This window comes from Salvelinus sp. IW2-2015, unplaced genomic scaffold (genome assembly GCF_002910315.2).
Source record: "Salvelinus sp. IW2-2015 unplaced genomic scaffold, ASM291031v2 Un_scaffold1139, whole genome shotgun sequence".
NCBI classification, from domain to species: Eukaryota; Metazoa; Chordata; class Actinopteri; order Salmoniformes; family Salmonidae; genus Salvelinus; species Salvelinus sp. IW2-2015.
Window position 1 is genome coordinate 163,452 of NW_019942750.1, and position 19,881 is coordinate 183,332.

Here is a 19,881-nt window from a genome sequence, read left to right on the forward strand (position 1 = left end):
CTACATGTGGGGTAATAATAACCTTCCTTTTCACTACCAGTGGGTAAAATACCCTTCCTTTTCACAACCAGTGGGGTAAATAACCTTCCTTTTCAACTAACCAGTGGGGTAAATAACCTCCCTTTTCACTACCAGTGGGGTAAATAACTCTTCCTTTTCACTACCAGTGGGGTAAATAACCTTCCTTTCACTACCAGTGGGTAAATAACCTTCCTTTTCACTACCAGTGGGGTAAATAACCTTCCTTTTCACTACCAGTGGGGTAAATAACCTTCCTTTTCACTACCAGTGGGGTAAATAACCTTCCCTTTTCACTACAGTGGGGTAAATAACTTCCTTTTCACTACCAGTGGGGTAAATAACCTTCCTTTTCACTACCAGTGGGGTAATAACCTTCCTTTTCCTACCAGTGGGGTAAATAACCTTCCTTTTCACTACCAGTGGGGTAAATAACCTTCCTTTTCACTACCAGTGGCTAAATAACCTTCCTTTTCACTAACCAGTGGGGTAAATAACTTCATTTTCACTACCAGTGGGGTAAATAACCTTCCCTTTCACTACCAGTGGGGGTAAATAACCTTCCTTTTCACTACCAGTGGGGTAAATAACCTTCCTTTTCACTACCAGTGGGGTAAATAACCTTCCTTTTCACTACCAGTGGGGTAAATATTCCTTTTCACTACCAGTGGGGTAAATAACCTTCCTTTTCACTACCAGTGGGGTAAATAACCTTCCCTTTCACTACCAGTGGGGTAAATAACCTTCCTTTCACTACTAGTGGGTAAAATAACCTTCCTTTTCACTACCAGTGGGGTAAATAACCTTCCTTTTCACTACCAGTGGGATAAGTGCAATAGCTCATCCACAAGGCAAGCTGTCAATCGTGTGTGTGGGTGGGGGTGGGGGTTATGAGTAACTATGCAGAAAGAGATAGATGAAAGAGATAGATGCAGAAAGAGATAGATGCAGAAGAGATAGATGCAGAAAGAGAGATGCAGAAAGAGATAGATGCAGAAAGAGATAGAGAAGAGATAGATGCAGAAAGAGAGATGCAGAAAGAGATAGATGCGAAATAGAGATGCAGAAAGAGATAGAGGAAAGAGATAGATGCAGAAAGAGAGATGCAGAAAGAGAATAGATGGTTGGGTGGGCAGAGATATGAAGATATAAGATATGTAAATTAATTCGGGGGTACAAAGATAGACACCTCTCTCTCTCTGACCTCTGACCCCATTACAATATCAGACTCCCTGGGACAAGGCTCCTATCCACTATCCTATCACCCTCTTCTCTCTCTCTCTCTGAGCTCTGACCCCAATTACAATCTCATGCCTCCATCAAAATGGGTCTTTACCTCCTCTGACCTGGTAAGATCTAGAAGAGTAGAATTGATAACCCACAACCTGAGCCCATCTGTCATCATATTGATCTCTCTCCACAGCAACCCAACAAGTTCCGAAACCAACAGGTTCCGAACCAACAGGTTCCGATCCAACAGGTTCCGAACCAACAGGTTCGATCCAAGTTCCAAACCAACAGGTTCCGATCAACAGGTTCCGAACCAACAGGTTCCGATCCAACAGGTTCCGAACCAACAGGTTCCGATCCAACAGGTTCCGATCCAACAGGTTCCGAACCAACAGGTTCCGATCCACAGGTTCCGATCCAACAGGTTCCGAACCAACAGGTTCCGATCCAACAGGTTCCGAACCAACAGGTTCCGATCCAACAGGTTCCGATCCAACAGGTTCCGAACCAACAGGTTCCGAACCAACAACCTGTTGAAACTGCACGTACCGAACTGAGAGCAGAAAGTCTTAAATAATTTGATGGATGGATGGGTGGATGGATGGGTGGGTGGGTGGGTGGATGGGTGGGTGGGTGGATGGGTGGGTGGACATACAGACAGACAAACTACCATGTTACAACACAAACTCAAAACAGTCAAATTAACATCTCAGCGGTGTGTAATGAACAGGGTGGTTATGAAGGCTTATAAAGGATAATTTACGTGTCATAATACCCACAACAAAACATGGGCCGGCGGACGTCTGGAGACAGTCCTCTAGTAACTTCATCCTGAGACGCTGCAGGTCTGGACTGTCCCACTCCTCTGGGTCCATCCCCCAGTACAGGTCCACCACCTACAAAGGACAAATGAACAATAAACATTCCATAAATAAAGAACACATGACATATACAGTAAACATTACGTTTCCTGTTCACAAGGTCAAAGGTCCTAGTACCAGTAATCATTTTGGACCAATTAGTTATAGTGTAGATTAGGTTCATATAGACATATTCCCACCCAGACGGTTGTATTGCACAGAAAACGGTCCATAGAAGAATAGCTATGTTTTTCCATGGTGGACATTGTGAGGTTGTTGCTGTGGAGAACAGCAGACTTAGAGCACGGACCAAGCAGGATGTTTACACGCACGCACACGCACACGCGCACGCGCACACACACACACACACAGAACAGTGCCCACCTGGCTCTCAAACACTCTCACTATGTCTGAGATACCACTCTGTCACTAGGGGCAATGAGGACAGGCAGAATGGAGAGCGACAGAAGGCCTCTGTGTGTTTGTGTGTGTGTGTGTGTGTGTGTTTGTGTGTGTGTACCTGTGTTGGCTTCGACAGGAGGGAGATCTCCTGACACATTTGTCAAAATCAGTGTAGCTGGCGCTTATAATTCTAAGTGCAAACACGCCGCAGGGGAAATCTCCTCCGGATAGAGAGAATGAAAGAGAGAGCCACATAAGTGAGTGTGTCCATGCCAAGTTTCTGCTGTCGCCGCCCCTTAGAAGCAGGACAAACCCAGCCTCTGAGAGCATGCTAGACTCTGGATTTCCTCTGTTGGCCTACATTTCCCAGGGTTCCCTCTGTTGGCCCTGGGTTCCCTCTGTTGGCCTACATTTCCCAGGGTTCCCTCTGTTGGCCCTGGGTCCCTATGTTGGCCTACATTTCCCAGGGTTCCCTCTGTTGGCTTTCTGTTTATTTTTCATTCCAGGGTTCCCTCTTGTTGGCCCTGGGTTCCCTCTGTTGCCCTACATTTCCCTCTGTTTGGCCCTGGGTTCCCTCTGTTGGCCTACCTTTTCCAAGGTTCCCTTATTTGGCCCTGGGTTCCCTCTGTTGGCCTACATTTCCCAGGGTTCCCTCTGTTGGCCCTGGGTTCCCTCTGTTGGCTACCTTTCTTTCATTTGGCCCTGGGTTCCCTCTGTTGGCCTACATTTCCCAGGGTTCCCTCTGTTGGCCTGCATTCATAGGTGCAGTATGGGTACATTTAACGATGAGTAATGGTTAATAGGGATGTTCGCTTGTGACATGTGAAGAAAAGGAATAGGTCGGAGAGTAAAATGGGAGCTCTTAGGGTGCAACTCAATATGAGGAAGGTGTTCTAATGTTTGGAACCTCAGTGTAGTCTACCAGTCTCTGTCTATCCACCATTCATAGTGACAATATAGTCTACCAGTCTGTCTATCCACCATTCATAGTGACAATATAGTCTACCCAGTCTGTCTCTATCCACCATTCATAGTGACAATATAGTCTACCAGTCTGTCCTCTATCCACCATTCATAGTGACAATATAGTCTACCAGTCTGTCTATCCACCATTCATAGTGACAATATAGTCTACCAGTCTGTCTATCCACCATTCATAGGACAATATAGTCTACCAGTCTGTCCTCTATCCACCATTCATAGTGACAATATAGTCTACCAGTCTGTCCTCTATCCACCATTCATAGTGACAATATAGTCTACATCCTAACGTCATCTGTCCTCTATCCACCATTCATATGACAATATAGTCTACCAGTCTGTCCTATCCACCATTCATAGTGACAATATAGTCTACCATTCTAACTGTCTATCCTGTCCTCTATCCACCATTTATAAATGGAAATATAGTCTACCAGTCTGTCCTCTATCCACCATTCATACTGACAATATAGTCTACCAGTCTGTCCACTATCCACCATTCATAGTGACAATATAGTCTACCATTCTAACTGTCTATCCTGTCCTCTATCCACCATTTATAATGACAATATAGTCTACCATTCTAACTGTCTATCCTGTCCTCTACCCACCATTCATAGTGACAACAGTGGCAGGTGGATCGTTTGTCCAGGTCTCCAATAGGCTAACATTCCACACATACATTCTAAGCTCATTCAAAGCTGCACCAATGTTCAATATGAATCCACAAGAACCAATAGGAATAACTGATAGGCATGGAAGAGGCCAGGTGCATCATTGCGCATGAAAGAACAGTGAAGACACGCAGCTCAAAAAAAGTGCCCCTATTAATCTTGTTTAGGGACAGTACAAACATCCTTCACTAGACTAGCCTACAAGACCACAATACAATGATTAAATGAATTATTGTTTTCAACTGAGTACAAAATTCTACTCTAGGCTGCAGTGAAAATGTGATTTGAATAACGGGTGCAAAAACAGAATTATGATTTAATTCCAGTCATTCCATTTAGAAAGGTCTAGAAAGGCAGAGTAGCAAGCCAGTCTGGAGGTATCTTTACTTCTGATACGGAGATGTGCCGTCTGCTGCAGATCATCATTCTCCCAAGTCGTCCTATAATGACGTGGCCACATATTCTCCCAGCATGCCCTGTTATTCAGGAAAGACACGCGCTCTGCCTCCTCTCCAATCCCAGCGGCTTCCTGCTTCATGCATCTAGAGCCTAACGTTTCAATATAGACGAAATATTTGTCATTTCACTTTTAAAATGTGTTACCTTTTATATGTGGCATGAACACAACCAGACCAGGTCACAATGTTTTAATCTGATTAGGCTACTACTGATTAGGCTACTTCAGAAGTCTCCTGTAGGCAACCTGCGCATGTTCGTCCAGAATATAATTCCAGCATCCAAACTGTGCAGCAGCCATTTGATGAATGGAAAGAGACATCTGTTACAAAACACCAAAAAGTTGAATGACATTTAGAGATTCTCAAGCCAGGCCTTTGATACTGGGTAAGCCTACAAGGTAGAGAGGGATTGTGTTTCATGTTTGCCATGCTTGACAGTCTATTGTGGTGTTGTTGACAACTCAAACCATGATATTGAAGAGTCCAAAGTCAGTATGGTTCGTGTATCGGTTGTATGGTGCGTTGGCATAGAAACCTGTTATTGGATTTTTTTTTTTGATGCATATATTTTATATAATTATAAATATTGCATCAAAATGTTGAAACTGAGATTTCCCCCACGCTGATTATTGTCTGCAGACGGCTCTGGTCGTAGTTTGATGACACAGGCAGGGAGAGGGAGCTCGTCTGTGGTGGTTCGGTGAACCCTCAGCCTTCTGGCCTGTAGCCCTGCGTGACATCGACTCTGACACACAAAAGCATGCTGAAATGATAAAGTCGATGTCGACGTTTTTAAACCCAGGGTCGCTACCGAATCATTGGTCACTACAGTTATTGTTATTTGTGGTTGTAAACATAATTTTGAATTCTATGAGGGGGGAGGATGCACAATACAAGGGGATGGTCATGTGAAAGTATTTTCACTAAACTATCCCTTAGGTGCTTTCAGGTGTCAACTGTCCTTCGACCCCGTCCTTCGACCCCGTCCTTCGACCCCGTCCTTCGACCCCGTCCTTCGACCCTTCGACCCCGTCCTTCGACCCCGGGTTCGACCCTTCGACCCCGTCCTTCGACCCCGTCCTTCGACCCTTCGACCCCGTTCTTCGACCCCGTCCTTCGACCCTTCGACCCCGTCCTTCGACCCCATTTCATCTCACTGTTGAGTACTTGTCGGTGGAGCAACAGGACGGAGAAGCCAGAACGATTGACTATTTATCAGCTCAGGATTGCCATCATGGTCAGCAGGCTTGTCAGAAAGCCAAGCAAAGGAGGAAATAGTCACTTTGACTGACACATTGGCAGTGAGCATAACAGAACTGACAGGCCTAATAATCCCCTGCAAACGGAGTGTGGGTGGGGCCTTCTGTTTGACTGACAGCTCTCTGGGGAGCTATCTTCCACATGATTGGCAGGAAGGGCTGGAGTCTAGCCCGTGTTCATTGACTGGGTTGTAGAGGACATGCAGGCTAGGAGCAGTACAGCTGGGGAGAGAGAACAATCAGTTAGCAGTTTAAAAACCTCTTAAAACGGGACGGTTGAGCTAACGTAAGCTAATGCGATTAGCATGAGGTTGTAAGTAACAAGAACATTTCCCAGGATATAGACATATCTGATATTGGCAGAAAGCTTAATCTAACTGTGCTGTCCAATTTACAGTAGCTATTTCAGTGTGAGAATACCATGCTATTGTTTGAGGAGAGTGCACAATTTTAAACATGAAAAGTTATTAATAAACAAATTAGGCACATTTGGGCAGTCTTGATACAAACGTTTGAACATAAATGCAATGGTTCATTGGATCAGTCTAACACTGCACATTCACTGCTGCCATCTAGTGGCCAAAATCTAAATTGCACCTGGGCTGGAATAATACATTATGGCCTTTCTCTTGCATTTCAAAGATGATGGTACAAAAAAATACAAAAGAACAGTTCTTTTTTCTTTGTATTATCTTTTACTAGATCTATTGTGTTATATTCTCCTACATTCCTTTCACATTTACACAAACTTCAAAGTGTTCCCTTTCAAATGGTACCAAGAATACGCATATCCTTGCTTCAGGGCCTGAGCTACAGGCAGTTAGATTTGGGTATGTCATTTTAGGCGAAAATTAAAAAAAAGGTGTGGATCTTTAACTGCTAACCAACTCCATACCTTGCAAGGCATGTCAAGAAGGCAGAGGTGAAATGGTAGTCTAATAATCTTCCACACAATTGTTAGGTTTAGATTTCACTCAAGTTGACTTTACACAACAGTTACACCTACATTATAAGGGTACAGTACTCTTAACCTGGGTTACAAAATATAATATTTTTACCGACTATTTTGAATAGCTTGGTGGGGGGGTGTGGCATTCAGTTAGTTATTTTTGGCCACCCATTAGTGGAAGTGTTGTGCCAGTTTAAGTGGTCTATGGTTATGTTTATTCAAGGTCGAGCATGCCCGCTGCTATGTGATCCATGCTGTGCTCACAATTAGTTATTCACTTCTGTTTTCTATTAGTTTATAATTCTAAACTTGTTGAAAAGGGAATGTGAACAATATCAAATAAGGATTGTGGCATTCTCTCGCCCTCCTGCTTTGCAGCCTGCTCTGGCCCCATGTTAAAGGCCTGCTGTCTGCCCAATGGTAAAGGGCCTGCTTCTGCCCATGTTATATAGGGCCTGCTTCTGGCCATGTCAAAGGCTGCTTCTGCCCATGTCAAAGGCCTGCTTCTGCCCATGTAAAGACCTGCTTCTGCCATGTCAGGGCCTGCTTTGCCATGTCAAAGGCTGCTTTCTGCCCATGTCAAAGGCCGCTTCTGCCCATGTCAAAGGCCTGCTTCTTGCCAATGTCAAAGGCCTGCTTCTGCCCATGGTCAAAGGCCTGCTTATCTGCTCCATTGTCAAAGGCCTGCTTCTGCCCATGTCAAAGGCTGCTTCTGCCCATGTTAAAGGCTGCTTCTGCCCTGTTAAAGGCTGCTTCTGCCCATGTTAAAGGCCTGCTTCTGCCATGTTCAAAGGCCTGCTTCTGCCCATGTCAAAGGCCTGCTGTCTGCCCATGTCAAAGGCCTGCTTCTGCCATGTCAAAGGCCTGCTTCTGCCCATGTTTAAAGCCTGCTTTCTGCCTATGTTAAAGGCCTGCTTTCTGCCCATATCTCAAAGGCCTGCTTCTGCCCATGTTAAAAGGCTGGCTTCTGCCCATGGTTAAGGCTGTTCTGCCCATGTTAAAGGCCTGCTTCTGCCCATGTCAAAGGCCTGCTTCTGCCATGTCAAAGGCCTGCTTCTGTCCCATGTCAAAAGACGTGCTTCTGCCCATGTCAAAAGGCCTTGTCGTTTCTGCCCATGTCAAAGGCCTTCTTGCTGCCCATGTCAAAGGCCTGCTTCTGCCATGTCAAAGGCCTGCTTTTGCCAATGTCAAAGGCCTGCTTCTGCCCATGTCAAGGTCCCTGCTTCTCCCATTCAAAGGCCTGCTTCTGCCCATGTCAAAGGCCTGCTTCTGCCCATGTTAAAGGCTGCTTCTGCCATGTTAAAGGCCTGCTTCTGCCCATGTCAAAGGCCTGCTTCTGCCCATGTTAAAGGCCTGCTTCTGCCCATGTTAAAAGGCCTGCTTCTGCCCATTGTAAAGGCCTGCTTCTGCCCGCATCAAGGCCTGCTCTGCCCAGTCAAAGGCCTGCTTCTGCTGCCATGTCAAAGGCCTGCTTCTGCCCATGTCAAGGCCTGCTTCTGCCCATGTCAAAGGCCTGCTTTGCCATGTCAAAGGCCTGCTTCTGCCATGTCAAAAGGCCTGCTTCTGCCCATGTTAAAGTGCCCATGTCCTACCCATAGCAAGCAACACAGTGCTGGGCGTGGCCAGTGAGAGGTGCTTTTCACCCACTGTGCTGGGGTCACATAGCTGTCCATTTGTGGTCAGTTTTGATAGGCACCATCTGTGTACAACACCCTCTCCTTATCTCTCTCACACACCACACACACACACACACACACACACACACACACACACAACACCACACACACACACACACACCACACACCACACACACACACCACACACACACACACACACACACAACACACACACAACACACACCACACACACACACACACCACACACACACACCTCCTTTTGATCTGTCTTTAACTGGGTCCCCAATGCCTGTATATATGAAGGTCCAGCCCAATGCCGTTATAATTGATGAATATCCCTATTAAGAAAGGGTCGCATCCAAGGCACGCGCCACAAGCCTGTATATATGAAGGTCCAGCCCAATGCCTGTATATAGAAGGTCCAGCCCAATGCCTGTATATATCAGGTCCAGCCCAATGCCTGTATATATGAAGGTCCAGCCCAACCCTTATATATGAAGGTCCAGCCAACACCTTTTCAAGGTCCCCCAACACCATGTATATATGAAGGTCCAGCCCAATGCCTGTATATATGAAGGTCCAGCCCAACACCTGTATATATCAAGGTCCAGCCCAACACCTGTATATATGAAGGTCCAGCCCAAACCTGTATATATGAGGTCATCCAATCCTGTTATATATGGGTCCAGCCCAACACCTGTATATATCAAGGTCCAGCCAACACCTGTATATATCTAAGGGTCCAGCCCAATGCCTGTTTATATGAAGGTCCAGCCCAAACCTGTATTATTGAAGGTCCAGCCAACACTGTATATATGAAGGTCTCACCACCCATAGCCGTTATATATGAAGGTCCAGCCCAACACCTGTAATATATGAAGCCCAATGCCTGTATATATGAAGGTCCAGCCCACACCTGATATATGAAGGTCCAGCCAATGCCTGTATATATGGGTCCAGCCCAACGCCTGTATATATGAAGGTCCAGCCCAATGCCTGTATATATGAAGGTCCAGCCCAACCACCTGTATATATGAAGGTCCAGCCCATCCTGTATATATGAGGTCAGCCAACACCTGTATATATGAAGGTCCAACCCTAAACTGTGGCTTGCAAATTTGCAACATTGTATCAACAAGCCTATTCGGGCCCTCAGAGTTTCCTGCGCCAGTGAGCTCTGGACAGTCACAGTTGTTTTAGCTGTGTTCAGGTAATTAGGACGTTTCCACTGGATATATAAGATTCTCAGAGCATGACATTTTGCTCTGTTTCACCGAGGCCTGCTGATTATCGAGGGGGAAAGTGTTGGAAAGATCTTGAGGAAATATTATCAATCACAATGGCTACTTTTTTTCTTCTTTCTTGTTCACACGGAGCACTTCAAACCAAATACAATGTTTTTTTATTTTTTATTTTTACAAAACTCATAATGATGGGTGGAAATATCAAAACTTGTTTCTCAACAGTGTAGCAGGTTGTGCAAACAACGTTTCCACCTGACTTCCAGTAAATGACTTGGGCCTAATTAATCCATGAATTAACAGAAATGTATGTAACTAAATGACGGGGAATAATGGTTATTTTACTACTTGTGACATTGGTTAACGGGAATTTATCAACAACAAACAATCAAAGGGCAAACAATTAACACAATAAATAATGAATGCGGAAGAATTGGTGGGGGACAGCACAGCTTTTTTCTGGAGAGAGACGAGACATATCTTCACCCCCCCCCCCCCAATCTCGCTCTTCTTGTCTCAACATTTCAAAATGATACTGAAGACACATGATAGTCACACATATTTTAGACGCTTTTCCACTGACAGCCGCATCTCAACAATCAACCAGGGCTATTACCACGCACCCGGTCCAAATCGCAGGCTTCCCAACTCGGCATGTAGACCTACACACTTTTTGATTTGATACAACCCACAGCTTTAAAAGAAGCTTAACATCGTCTGTGGCTAAGTCATGCTCTCTGAGGAAGTATTCTGAATGATTTTCTTTATTTTCTGTATAGACAGGAGTAATTATATAATTTAGTCGAATGAATTTCTATTTACACCTCCCTACTCAAAACATCTTCCTGCAGCGAGAGAAGATATATATATATTTTTTAACTTAAAAGGAATGAAAGTCACTGTGGTTGTACCCTAAAAAAGCAAATGTGCACCTTTTGCCTCTTTTAAGGTACGGACTGCAAGGGTTCAATTACCTACAGTACCTTTAACTAATGGTGCAATGGACGTACCTTACAGGGTATCACTACAGTGACAAGTGTTTACGTTGCCATTGACTACCTTTTTTTCCTAACAGTGTACTGTGTTGTTCCATGAAAAGGTTATACTCAATAGTATTTTACTCGCTTCGCGCAATAATCAAATGTGTAGTGTAACAGCCACATAACGAAGACAAATCCTACAATCAAAGCCTACTGCGATAAACGGCACAACCAACGCAACAAAAAAAAACGGGACAAAATGAATCCATCAAGACATATTAGGTACACTAATAAACGGCATCAGTTAATATCATGAAACCCCTCAATACAACACCAATTCAATAATGGACTCAGACTCCTTATTTGGCATGGGGGGGTGGGGGGGGGGTGGGGGCTCATGAGCTCTTAACACCCCTGTGTTGATGGGAGAATGGAGAGGTGTAACAGAACATTGTACGGCAGGCGGGGGATTCGACAGAGGCCCAGTAATTAAACTCAAATGAAGACATTAGTCATCTCGCTCTCCCACCGCCGTAGGGGAGGCCACCGCTCTAATTTAATACCCCCCCCCCCCTCCCCTCCCACTCCGACCCACAGACTCTGATGTGTGGCTCGGAGCGAAGAAGGGAATGGATAGATAGAGATGGAGGAATGAGGAGGAGGAGGAGGGAGGAAAACATAGTGACACTTTCTCCAGGAGTTCTGAGAGTTGGTAGAGGTGTTTGGAAAGGGGGATTAGGACGAAGGCGTGAATGAAAGAGAGAATCCTGTATACTGTAGATGGAGAACGTTCCACATTGGCTTTTGGTTTCAATCATTCTGCAGAGTTCTTATTTATCTGTCACTTTCCTGCTCACTGTGCCTCCCCTCTCCACTTCTCTCTCTGTGTCATATCTCTAGTCCTCAATGTCTGTCTCCTCGCCATTAGCCATAATGATAATAATGACTTATGTTTCATTGTATAGTACCTTTCAGATCCCAAGGAAGGTTTACACAGTGAAGACATCATATAAAAGCACCAATACATCTCTCCAGTATAGGGTTGTAAAATTACGGAAACTTCCAATAAATTCCCTGTTTTTCCAGAAATCCTGTTTTGAGGATCCTGGATTTCCTGCTTATTCCCTCCTGATTCCGGGAATTCTTAAACCCGGATTTATTGGAAGTTTTTTTCCCACCCTACCCCTGTATCTCTCTCTACATCCTTCTTTCCATCCCCCTCTCTTTCTCCTCCCTCCCTTTCCCTCCCTCCTCCCTCCCTCCCTCCCTGCTCTCCTCCCTCCCTCCCCTCCTCCCCTCCTCCTCCCTCCCTCCTCCTCCCTGCCCTCCGCTCCCTCCTCCTCCGCTCCTCCTCCTCCTCCTCCCTCCTCCCTCCCTCGTCCCTCCCTCTGTGGTAGGAGGGGTTGTGGCAGCTTACATAAGAGTCCGAGGCAACTTCAGTTAAGCAGCTTGCTAGTGCCCTTGAAAGGCGTTCGCTCGCAGCAGGTCAAGTGCAAAATAAGCAATTTTTTTTTCTTTATAGGATGTTAGACTATTAGAACTGAGGATTAGGCCTCCATATCTGGAAGGAAAGGGTATGAAATCAGGCAGAAAATATGAAAAGAACAACCAACAGAATCCCTCTGAGGCAAAATAACACTGATAAATAAATGCCACCTCCTGAAATACAGTTCATATCTAATGACTGTTGATCTACCAATTACCAACGCAAACAATAGTGTGGTGTATTTTACTAAGCATGCGATTCAATATTATAAACCTCGTATCAATGTGAGCTACAATTAACTCATCTGCTCTTACATCTAAATCAACAACAAACCCGCTTCAGTGTGAATTATTTTTTTTTAAATCACAGCCGGAGACACTCTGGAGGGAGATGGAGGTAGAAAACCACAAAATATCTCTCAATTACCCATTCTGGCTCAGACAGCCACTAATGTTACAGATCCAACTATTTGTCAGTCGCTGACACGTAGGGCCAATTAAAGGTAAACCCCTGACATTTTGGCTCACCCGTGGGTGAAGGTCATCATGTTAAGGTCCAGAATGAAGATGTAAGCGCAGGAAAGACATGGTTTTACCGTATTATAATGACAAAGGTGGAAAGGAAAATCATCTTGGGGCTGGTTTTGAATTGTCTGTGTGCTAAGTGGCTGTATATAATATATAATTGTATAATTGGATGACGGCAACCGCCACTACCGCTCTTCCTTTTGAGTTTTAGTGAACGAACGGAGACGCTGGTGCAATGCCGGGAGAGGGAGAGGGAGAGGGAGAGGGAGAGAGAGAGAGAGAGAGAGAGAGAGAGAGAGAGAGAGAGAGAGAGAGAGAATATACAGTACGTGACTATCCACATTCAATTTCAGTTCTGCTTTCTACTAACTACTTAACAAGTTTTCACCAACCCCGTCTCTTAGAGGTGCAAAATTTAATTTAGCATAACTGAAAATCTGTTGGTTAACAAGGGCATGTTAAGGAAGACGAGGAAAACTGCACCTTTTCTGTCTTACAGCGTTCGATCCTAGAATTGTGTTTGTTTTGTGTTTGAAAGCACTAAAAGAATTATACTGAAATTACTCCTCAGAACAACAAAGCAGGTCTGCATATCAAGCCTACAGCTAAGCTGGTTTGAGGAAAGATACATTGTTGACGTGCTTTCTTCTTTAGAAAACACTTTGAGAGGCTTAAATAATTCTGAAAACACAGCTCAGCTCTGAAAGTGTTTTTTTTGAAGCCGTCGCCTTGTGCGGAGGATATATTCCCACTCTCGGGCTTTCGACAAAGCTAAAATGACACGTTTATTTCTTTTACTTCAAAAGCCACTGCATCACAGAGTGCCTAAATAGTCAACACAATCTGAAATCGAGTTTCACCTCGTCTGTCTCTCTCCTCAGTAGCTGGTATTGTTAGAGACGTTTGACTGACAGCCGTTAAACAATATCCCACAACTGTAGCGGGAGAGCTGCTATTGTAATTGTCATCTCTTGTGGTGACGGGAGTGTGTGTGCTTTGATGGGTGTGTGTGTGACGGATGTGTTTAATTGTGTGTGTGTTTGTGTGTTTGATGAGTGTGTGTGTTTCTGTGTGTGTGTGTGTGTGTAACTGTGTGCCTACTGATATTAGCACTTCTATCAAAACAAATGTTTACTGTATCAAACAGTTATTTTCCTATATCAAACAGTTATTTTACGTATCAAACAGTTAATTTACTGTATCAAACAGTTATTTTCCTGTATCAAACAGTTATTTTACGTATCAAACAGTTCTTTTACTGTATCAAACAGTTCTTTTCTTGTATCAAACAGTTCTTTTCCTGTATCAAACGTTTCTTTTTTTCCTTGTATCAAACAGTTATTTTCTTATCAAACAGTTATTTTCTGTATCAAACAGTTATTTACTGTATCAAACAGTTATTTTACTGTATTCAAACAGTATATTTACTGTATCAAACAGTTCTTTTACTGTTATCAAACAGTTCTGTTACTGTATCAAACAGTTCTTTTTCCTGTATCAAACAGTTCTTTTCCTGTATCAAACAGTTATTTTCCTGTATCAAACAGTTATTTTACTGTATCAAACAGTTATTTTCCTGTATCAAACAGTTTTTTCTGTATCAACAGTTTTTTCTGTATCAAACAGTTATTTTCTTTATCAAACAGTTCTTTTCCTGTACAAACAGTTCTTTCCTGTATAAACAGTTATTTTCCTGTATCAACAGTTATTTTTACTGTATCAAACAGTTCTTTTCGTATCAAACAGTTTTTCTTTATCAAACAGTTATTTTCCTGTATCAAACAGTTATTTTCCTGTATCAACAGTTATTTCCTGTATCAAACAGTATACTGTATCAACAGTTCTTTTTACTGTATCAAACAGTTCTTTTACTGTTATCAAACAGTTATTTTCCTGATCAACATATTTTCTTGTATCAAACAGTTCTTTTCCTGTATCAAACAGTTTCTTTTCGTATCAAACAGTTCTTTTCTGTATCAAACAGTTATTTCCTGTATCAAACAGTTATTTTCCTGTATCAAACAGTTATTTTACTGTATCAAACAGTTCTTTTACTGTATCAAACAGTTCTTTTCCTGTATCAAACAGTTCTTTTCCTGTATCAGTGTAAAATCACAAATGGAGAGTTGCGTAGAAGGCCTATCTCTACTTCTTTATATCAAATCAAATCACCTTTTATTTGTCACATGCTTTTCAAACAACAGTGACAGTGAAATACTTACTAACGGGCCCCAACAATGAAAAACAAGATGAGAAAGAGTAGAAAATAGAAACATTTTTAATTATAAACTGGGTGGTTTAAACCCTGAATGCTGATTGGCTGACAGCTGTGGTATATCAGACCGTATACCACAGGTATGACAAAACATTTATTTTTACTGTTCTAATTACATTGGTAACCAGTTTATAATAGCAATAAGGCACCTCAGGGGTTTGTGGTATATGGCCAATATAGGGGGCACTTTGGGGCACTTTGCCCCTTTTCTGATTTTCTCTATTTTTGCATATTTTTGATACTGAATGTTATCAGATCTTCAACAAAAACATAATATTAGATAAAGGGAACCTGAGTTCACAAATAACAAAAAAATGGATGCTTATTTTATTTATTTAATTAACAAAGTGAATTGCCCCCTTTCACTCTATAACTGATTGTGCCTCCTTTAGCTGTAATGACTCCAACCAAACGCTTCCTGTAGTGGTTGATCAGTCTCTCACATCACTGTGGAGGGATTTTGGCCCACGCTTCCATGCAGAACTGCTTTAACTCAGGGACATTTGTGGGTTTTCAAGCAGGAACTGGTCATTTCAAGTCCTGCCACAACATCTGAATTGGGATTAGGTCTGGATTTTGACTAGGTCATTCCAAAACTTAAAATGTGTTGCCTTTTAGCCATTTTCATGTAGACTTGATTATGTGTTTTGGATCAATGTCTTGCTGCATGACCCACCTGCGTTTCAGCATCAGCTCACAGACGGATGGCCTGACATTCTCCTGTAGAATTCTCTGATACAGAGCAGAATTCATGGTTCCTTCTATAAAGGCAAGTCGTCCAGGTCCTGAGGCACCAAAGCATCCTCAAACCATCACACTACCACCACCATGATACTGTACAACCACCATGTTACTGTACCAACACCATGTTACTGTACCACCATGTTACTGTACCACCACCATGTTACTGTACCACCACCATGTTACTGTACCACCACCATGTTACTGTACCACCACCATGTTACTGTACCACCACCACCATGTTACTGTACCACCACCATGTTACTGTACCACCATGTTACTGTACCACCACCATCGTTCTACTGTACCACACCATGTTTACTGTACCACCACCATGTTTACTGTACACCACCATGTTACTGTACACATGCAACTGTTACCACGCACATGTTACTGTACCCAATGTTAGCCACATGTTACGTGACACCACATGTTACTGTACACACTGTCTTACCACCACCATGTTTACTGTACCACACAATGTTACTGATACACCATGTTACTGTACCACACCATGTTAATGTACCACCACCACTGTTACTGTACCACCACATGTTACTGTACCACCACCATTGTACTGTACCACCAGCACCTGTACCACCACCATGTTACTGTACCACCATGTACTGTACCACCATGTTACTGTACCACCACCACATGTTACTGTACCACCACCCACTGCTATGTACCACCATGTTACTGTACACCATGTTACTGTACACACCATGCTACTGTACCACACCATGTTACTGTACCACCACGCATGCTACTGTACCACCATGTTACTGTACCACCATCGTATGTACCCCCCTTATGTACCACCACATGTTACTGTACCACCACCATGTTACTGTACACCATGTTACTGTCCCGCCACCATGTCTCACCTGTAGGTACCACCAATGTTACTGTACACACCATGTTGACTGTACCACATGTCTCACTGTACTTACACAACATGTTACTGCTACACCACCAATGTTACGTACCACATGTACTGTACCACCACATGTTACTGTACACCATGTTACTGTACCACCACCATGTTACGTGTACCACCATGCTACGACCCCATTACGACCACCATGTTACTGCTACACCACCACTACTGTACCACACCTGTTACATGTCCCCACTGTTACACCACCATGTTACTGTACCACCCATGGTTCGTGCTACCACCCATGTTACTGTACACCACCATGTTACTGTCACCACCATGCTTACTGTACCAACATTGTACTGTCCGACCACCATGTTGTCATACTGTACCACCACCATACTGTCCCTGTACTGTACACCACATGTTACTGTACCACCCACCATGTTACTGTACCACCACCATGTTACTGTACCACCACCATGTTACTGTACCACCATGTTACTGTACCACCACCATGTTACTGTACCACCATGCTACTGTACCACCACCATGTTACTGTACCACCATGTTACTGTACCACCACCATGTTACTGTACCACCATGTTACTGTACCACCACCAGATTCTTACTGTGGAATGCAGTATTATGTTTTCTCCAGACATAATGGGACCCATCTCTGCCAAAAAGCACCTGGATGATCACCAAGACTATCGGGAAGAATGTTCTATCGACAGATGAGTCAAAAGTATAACTTTTTGAACGACATGGGTCCCATCATGCCTAGCAAAAACCAAACACTAGAATGGAAATACGTTCTAGACCGTCTCATTTGTCCCAGAAACCGATGTGGTTGGGCCAGAGACATTGGCTTTGATACTCTGACTGGTTCGAGATGATCCAATCGCTGATAACGTTGTTTTTGTACAACACCCCTCATTTTTTTTTGACATCACCACAAAGGTCTTCAACGACAACAGTCTCAGACTGAGGTAAGTAGCGAACATAGAGCAGTGGAAGAATTCAGTTTGAGTCGTCAAGCAAATGCACTTGACTGCCTGCATCAGATGTGTTCTTGCTGGTCTGGAACAAAAGCCAGCACAACCTATTATTGTAATGTTTTCCTGAGAAGAGGCCCTGTTAGGTGTCAATCAACGACAATCCTAAAACACACCCAACGCTTCAGGACACTCAACGTTTAGTACATTCAAAGGGGTGAGCTGTTGACTATCAAACCATACAGTCTCAGCAGGTCATTTGCATTAGGTCATGCTGGTGCCGCTTCGGGAACCGTTTCCGAGGTCCCTCGGCCCCACAAAGCATCACATGTCGGATACCAAAGGGAAAAGCTTGACAAATCATCCAAGAACAATCTCAGAAAAATCGGACCGCGACTTTACTCCGGGGGCTCTCCTGGATTTGTTTAACAAACATCTTTTGATAAAATCTCCCTGCGCAGTGCCACACCAGCCATTTGCAATGTAAATGATCCCAGATCGGTGAGAGCCATGGGGAAAATGGGGCTAATTCATTCATGGTAGGGAGAAACAACAAAGGGAAGAGACACACACTTGGGCCAACAAGACAGGGACTTAAATAATATTAAACCTCTTTTCGATCAATATTGAAAGCCTGGTTTGAGGGGATATTAGCGGTGCGCGGGTCAGCTGTTCGTTTGCCAGCAATTGCTAATAACCCATCCGACACCACCTGACTAGATGTGATAAAGTGACAATCAGAGGGCTGCACCCGACCCGAACCCGCTAATGTAGAACATGCGCTGTAGGCTACAGTCAGAGATGGCGTAACGATTTTTTGACAGGGAGTGCATTTGTTTGTTTTCGCCTAATTTGGATATGTTTCTGCTTATAATTTCCGACATTCTGGTAGGCTATTTGACAGTCAACTTTTCTATAACTAGGGATTGATCGAAATTTACAAAATGGATACGTGGAGGCTGAGATACAACCTCCTATAGCCCGCCGATCAGAGGCTGAGGTACAACCTCCTATAGCCCGTCGATCAGAGGCTGAGGTACAACTCCTATAGCCCGTCGATCAGAGGCTGAGATATAACCTCCTATAGCTCATCGACCAGAGGCTGAGATATAACCTCCTATAGCCCGCCGATCAGAGGCTGAGGTACAACCTCCTATAGCCCGTCGACCAGAGGCTGAGATACAACCTCCTATAGCCCGTCGATCAGAGGCTGAGATACAACCTCCTATAGCTCATCTATCAGAGGCTGAGCAACCTCCTATAGCCCCCGATCAGAGGCTGAGGTACAACCTCCTATAGCCCGTCGACCAGAGGCTGAGATACAACCTCCTATAGCCCATCTATCAGAGGCTGAGGTACAACCTCCTATAGCCCATCGATCAGAGGCTGAGATACAACCTCCTATAGCCCATCTATCAGAGGCTGAGGTACAACCTCCTATAGCCCGCCGATCAGAGGCTGAGATACAACCTCCTATAGCCCGTCGATCAGAGGCTGAGATACAACCTCCTATAGCCCGTCGATCAGAGGCTGAGGTACAACCTCCTATAGCCCATCGATCAGAGGCTGAGGTACAACCTCCTATAGCCATCGATCAGAGGCTGAGGTACACCTCCTATAGCCCATCGATCAGAGGCTGAGGTACAACCTCCTATAGCCATCGATCAGAGCTGAGATACAACCTCCTATAGCCGCGATCAGAGGCTGAGGTACAACCCCTATAGCCCATCGATCAGAGGCTGAGATACAACCTTCTGTCTCCAAGGAGACAATAAAAGATATAATAAATAGAAGTGTTCTAATTCTGTCACTATCAATTGATTAAGCTACTCACTTTCTGTACAACAGAATATGTTTAAATTCAGACAGCTTTTAGGGAAACTTTCTCTGTTAGGTTAACCACGGAAGAAGAGCAGTTAAGCCTAGCTCTGTCTGGGGTGGAAAGGTAGGTCCTACTCTGTCTGGGTGGAAGGTAGGCCTACTCTGTCTGGGGTGGAAAGGTAGGTCCTACTCTGTCTGGGTGGAAGGTAGGTCTACTCTGTCTGGGGGGAAAGGTATGGTCCTACTCTGTCTGGGGTGGAAAGGTAGGCCTACTCTGTCTGGGTGGAAAGGTAGGCCTATCTGTTGGGGTGGAAAGGTAGGCCTACCCTGCTGGGGTGGAAAGGTAGGCCTACTCTGTCTGGGGGGAAAGGTAGGCCTACTCTGTCTGGGGTGGAAAGGTAAGGTCTACTCTGTCTGGGGTGGAAAGTAGGTCCTACTCTTTCTGGGGTGGAAGTAGGTTAGAA

The 19,881-nt window shown here is 44.2% G+C and overlaps 1 protein-coding gene across 1 annotated transcript in view; it reads right to left on the reverse strand.

The window, feature by feature from the left end:
* The window catches only part of LOC112069869 (NACHT and WD repeat domain-containing protein 2), a 72,178-nt gene that overhangs the window by 26,516 nt on the left and 25,781 nt on the right, over positions 1-19,881 (reverse strand). The window contains exon 3 of the mRNA XM_024137248.2: positions 2,028-2,144. Within this exon, the coding sequence (XP_023993016.1) occupies positions 2,028-2,144 (117 nt within the window). The remainder of the gene's footprint in view (positions 1-2,027; positions 2,145-19,881) is intronic.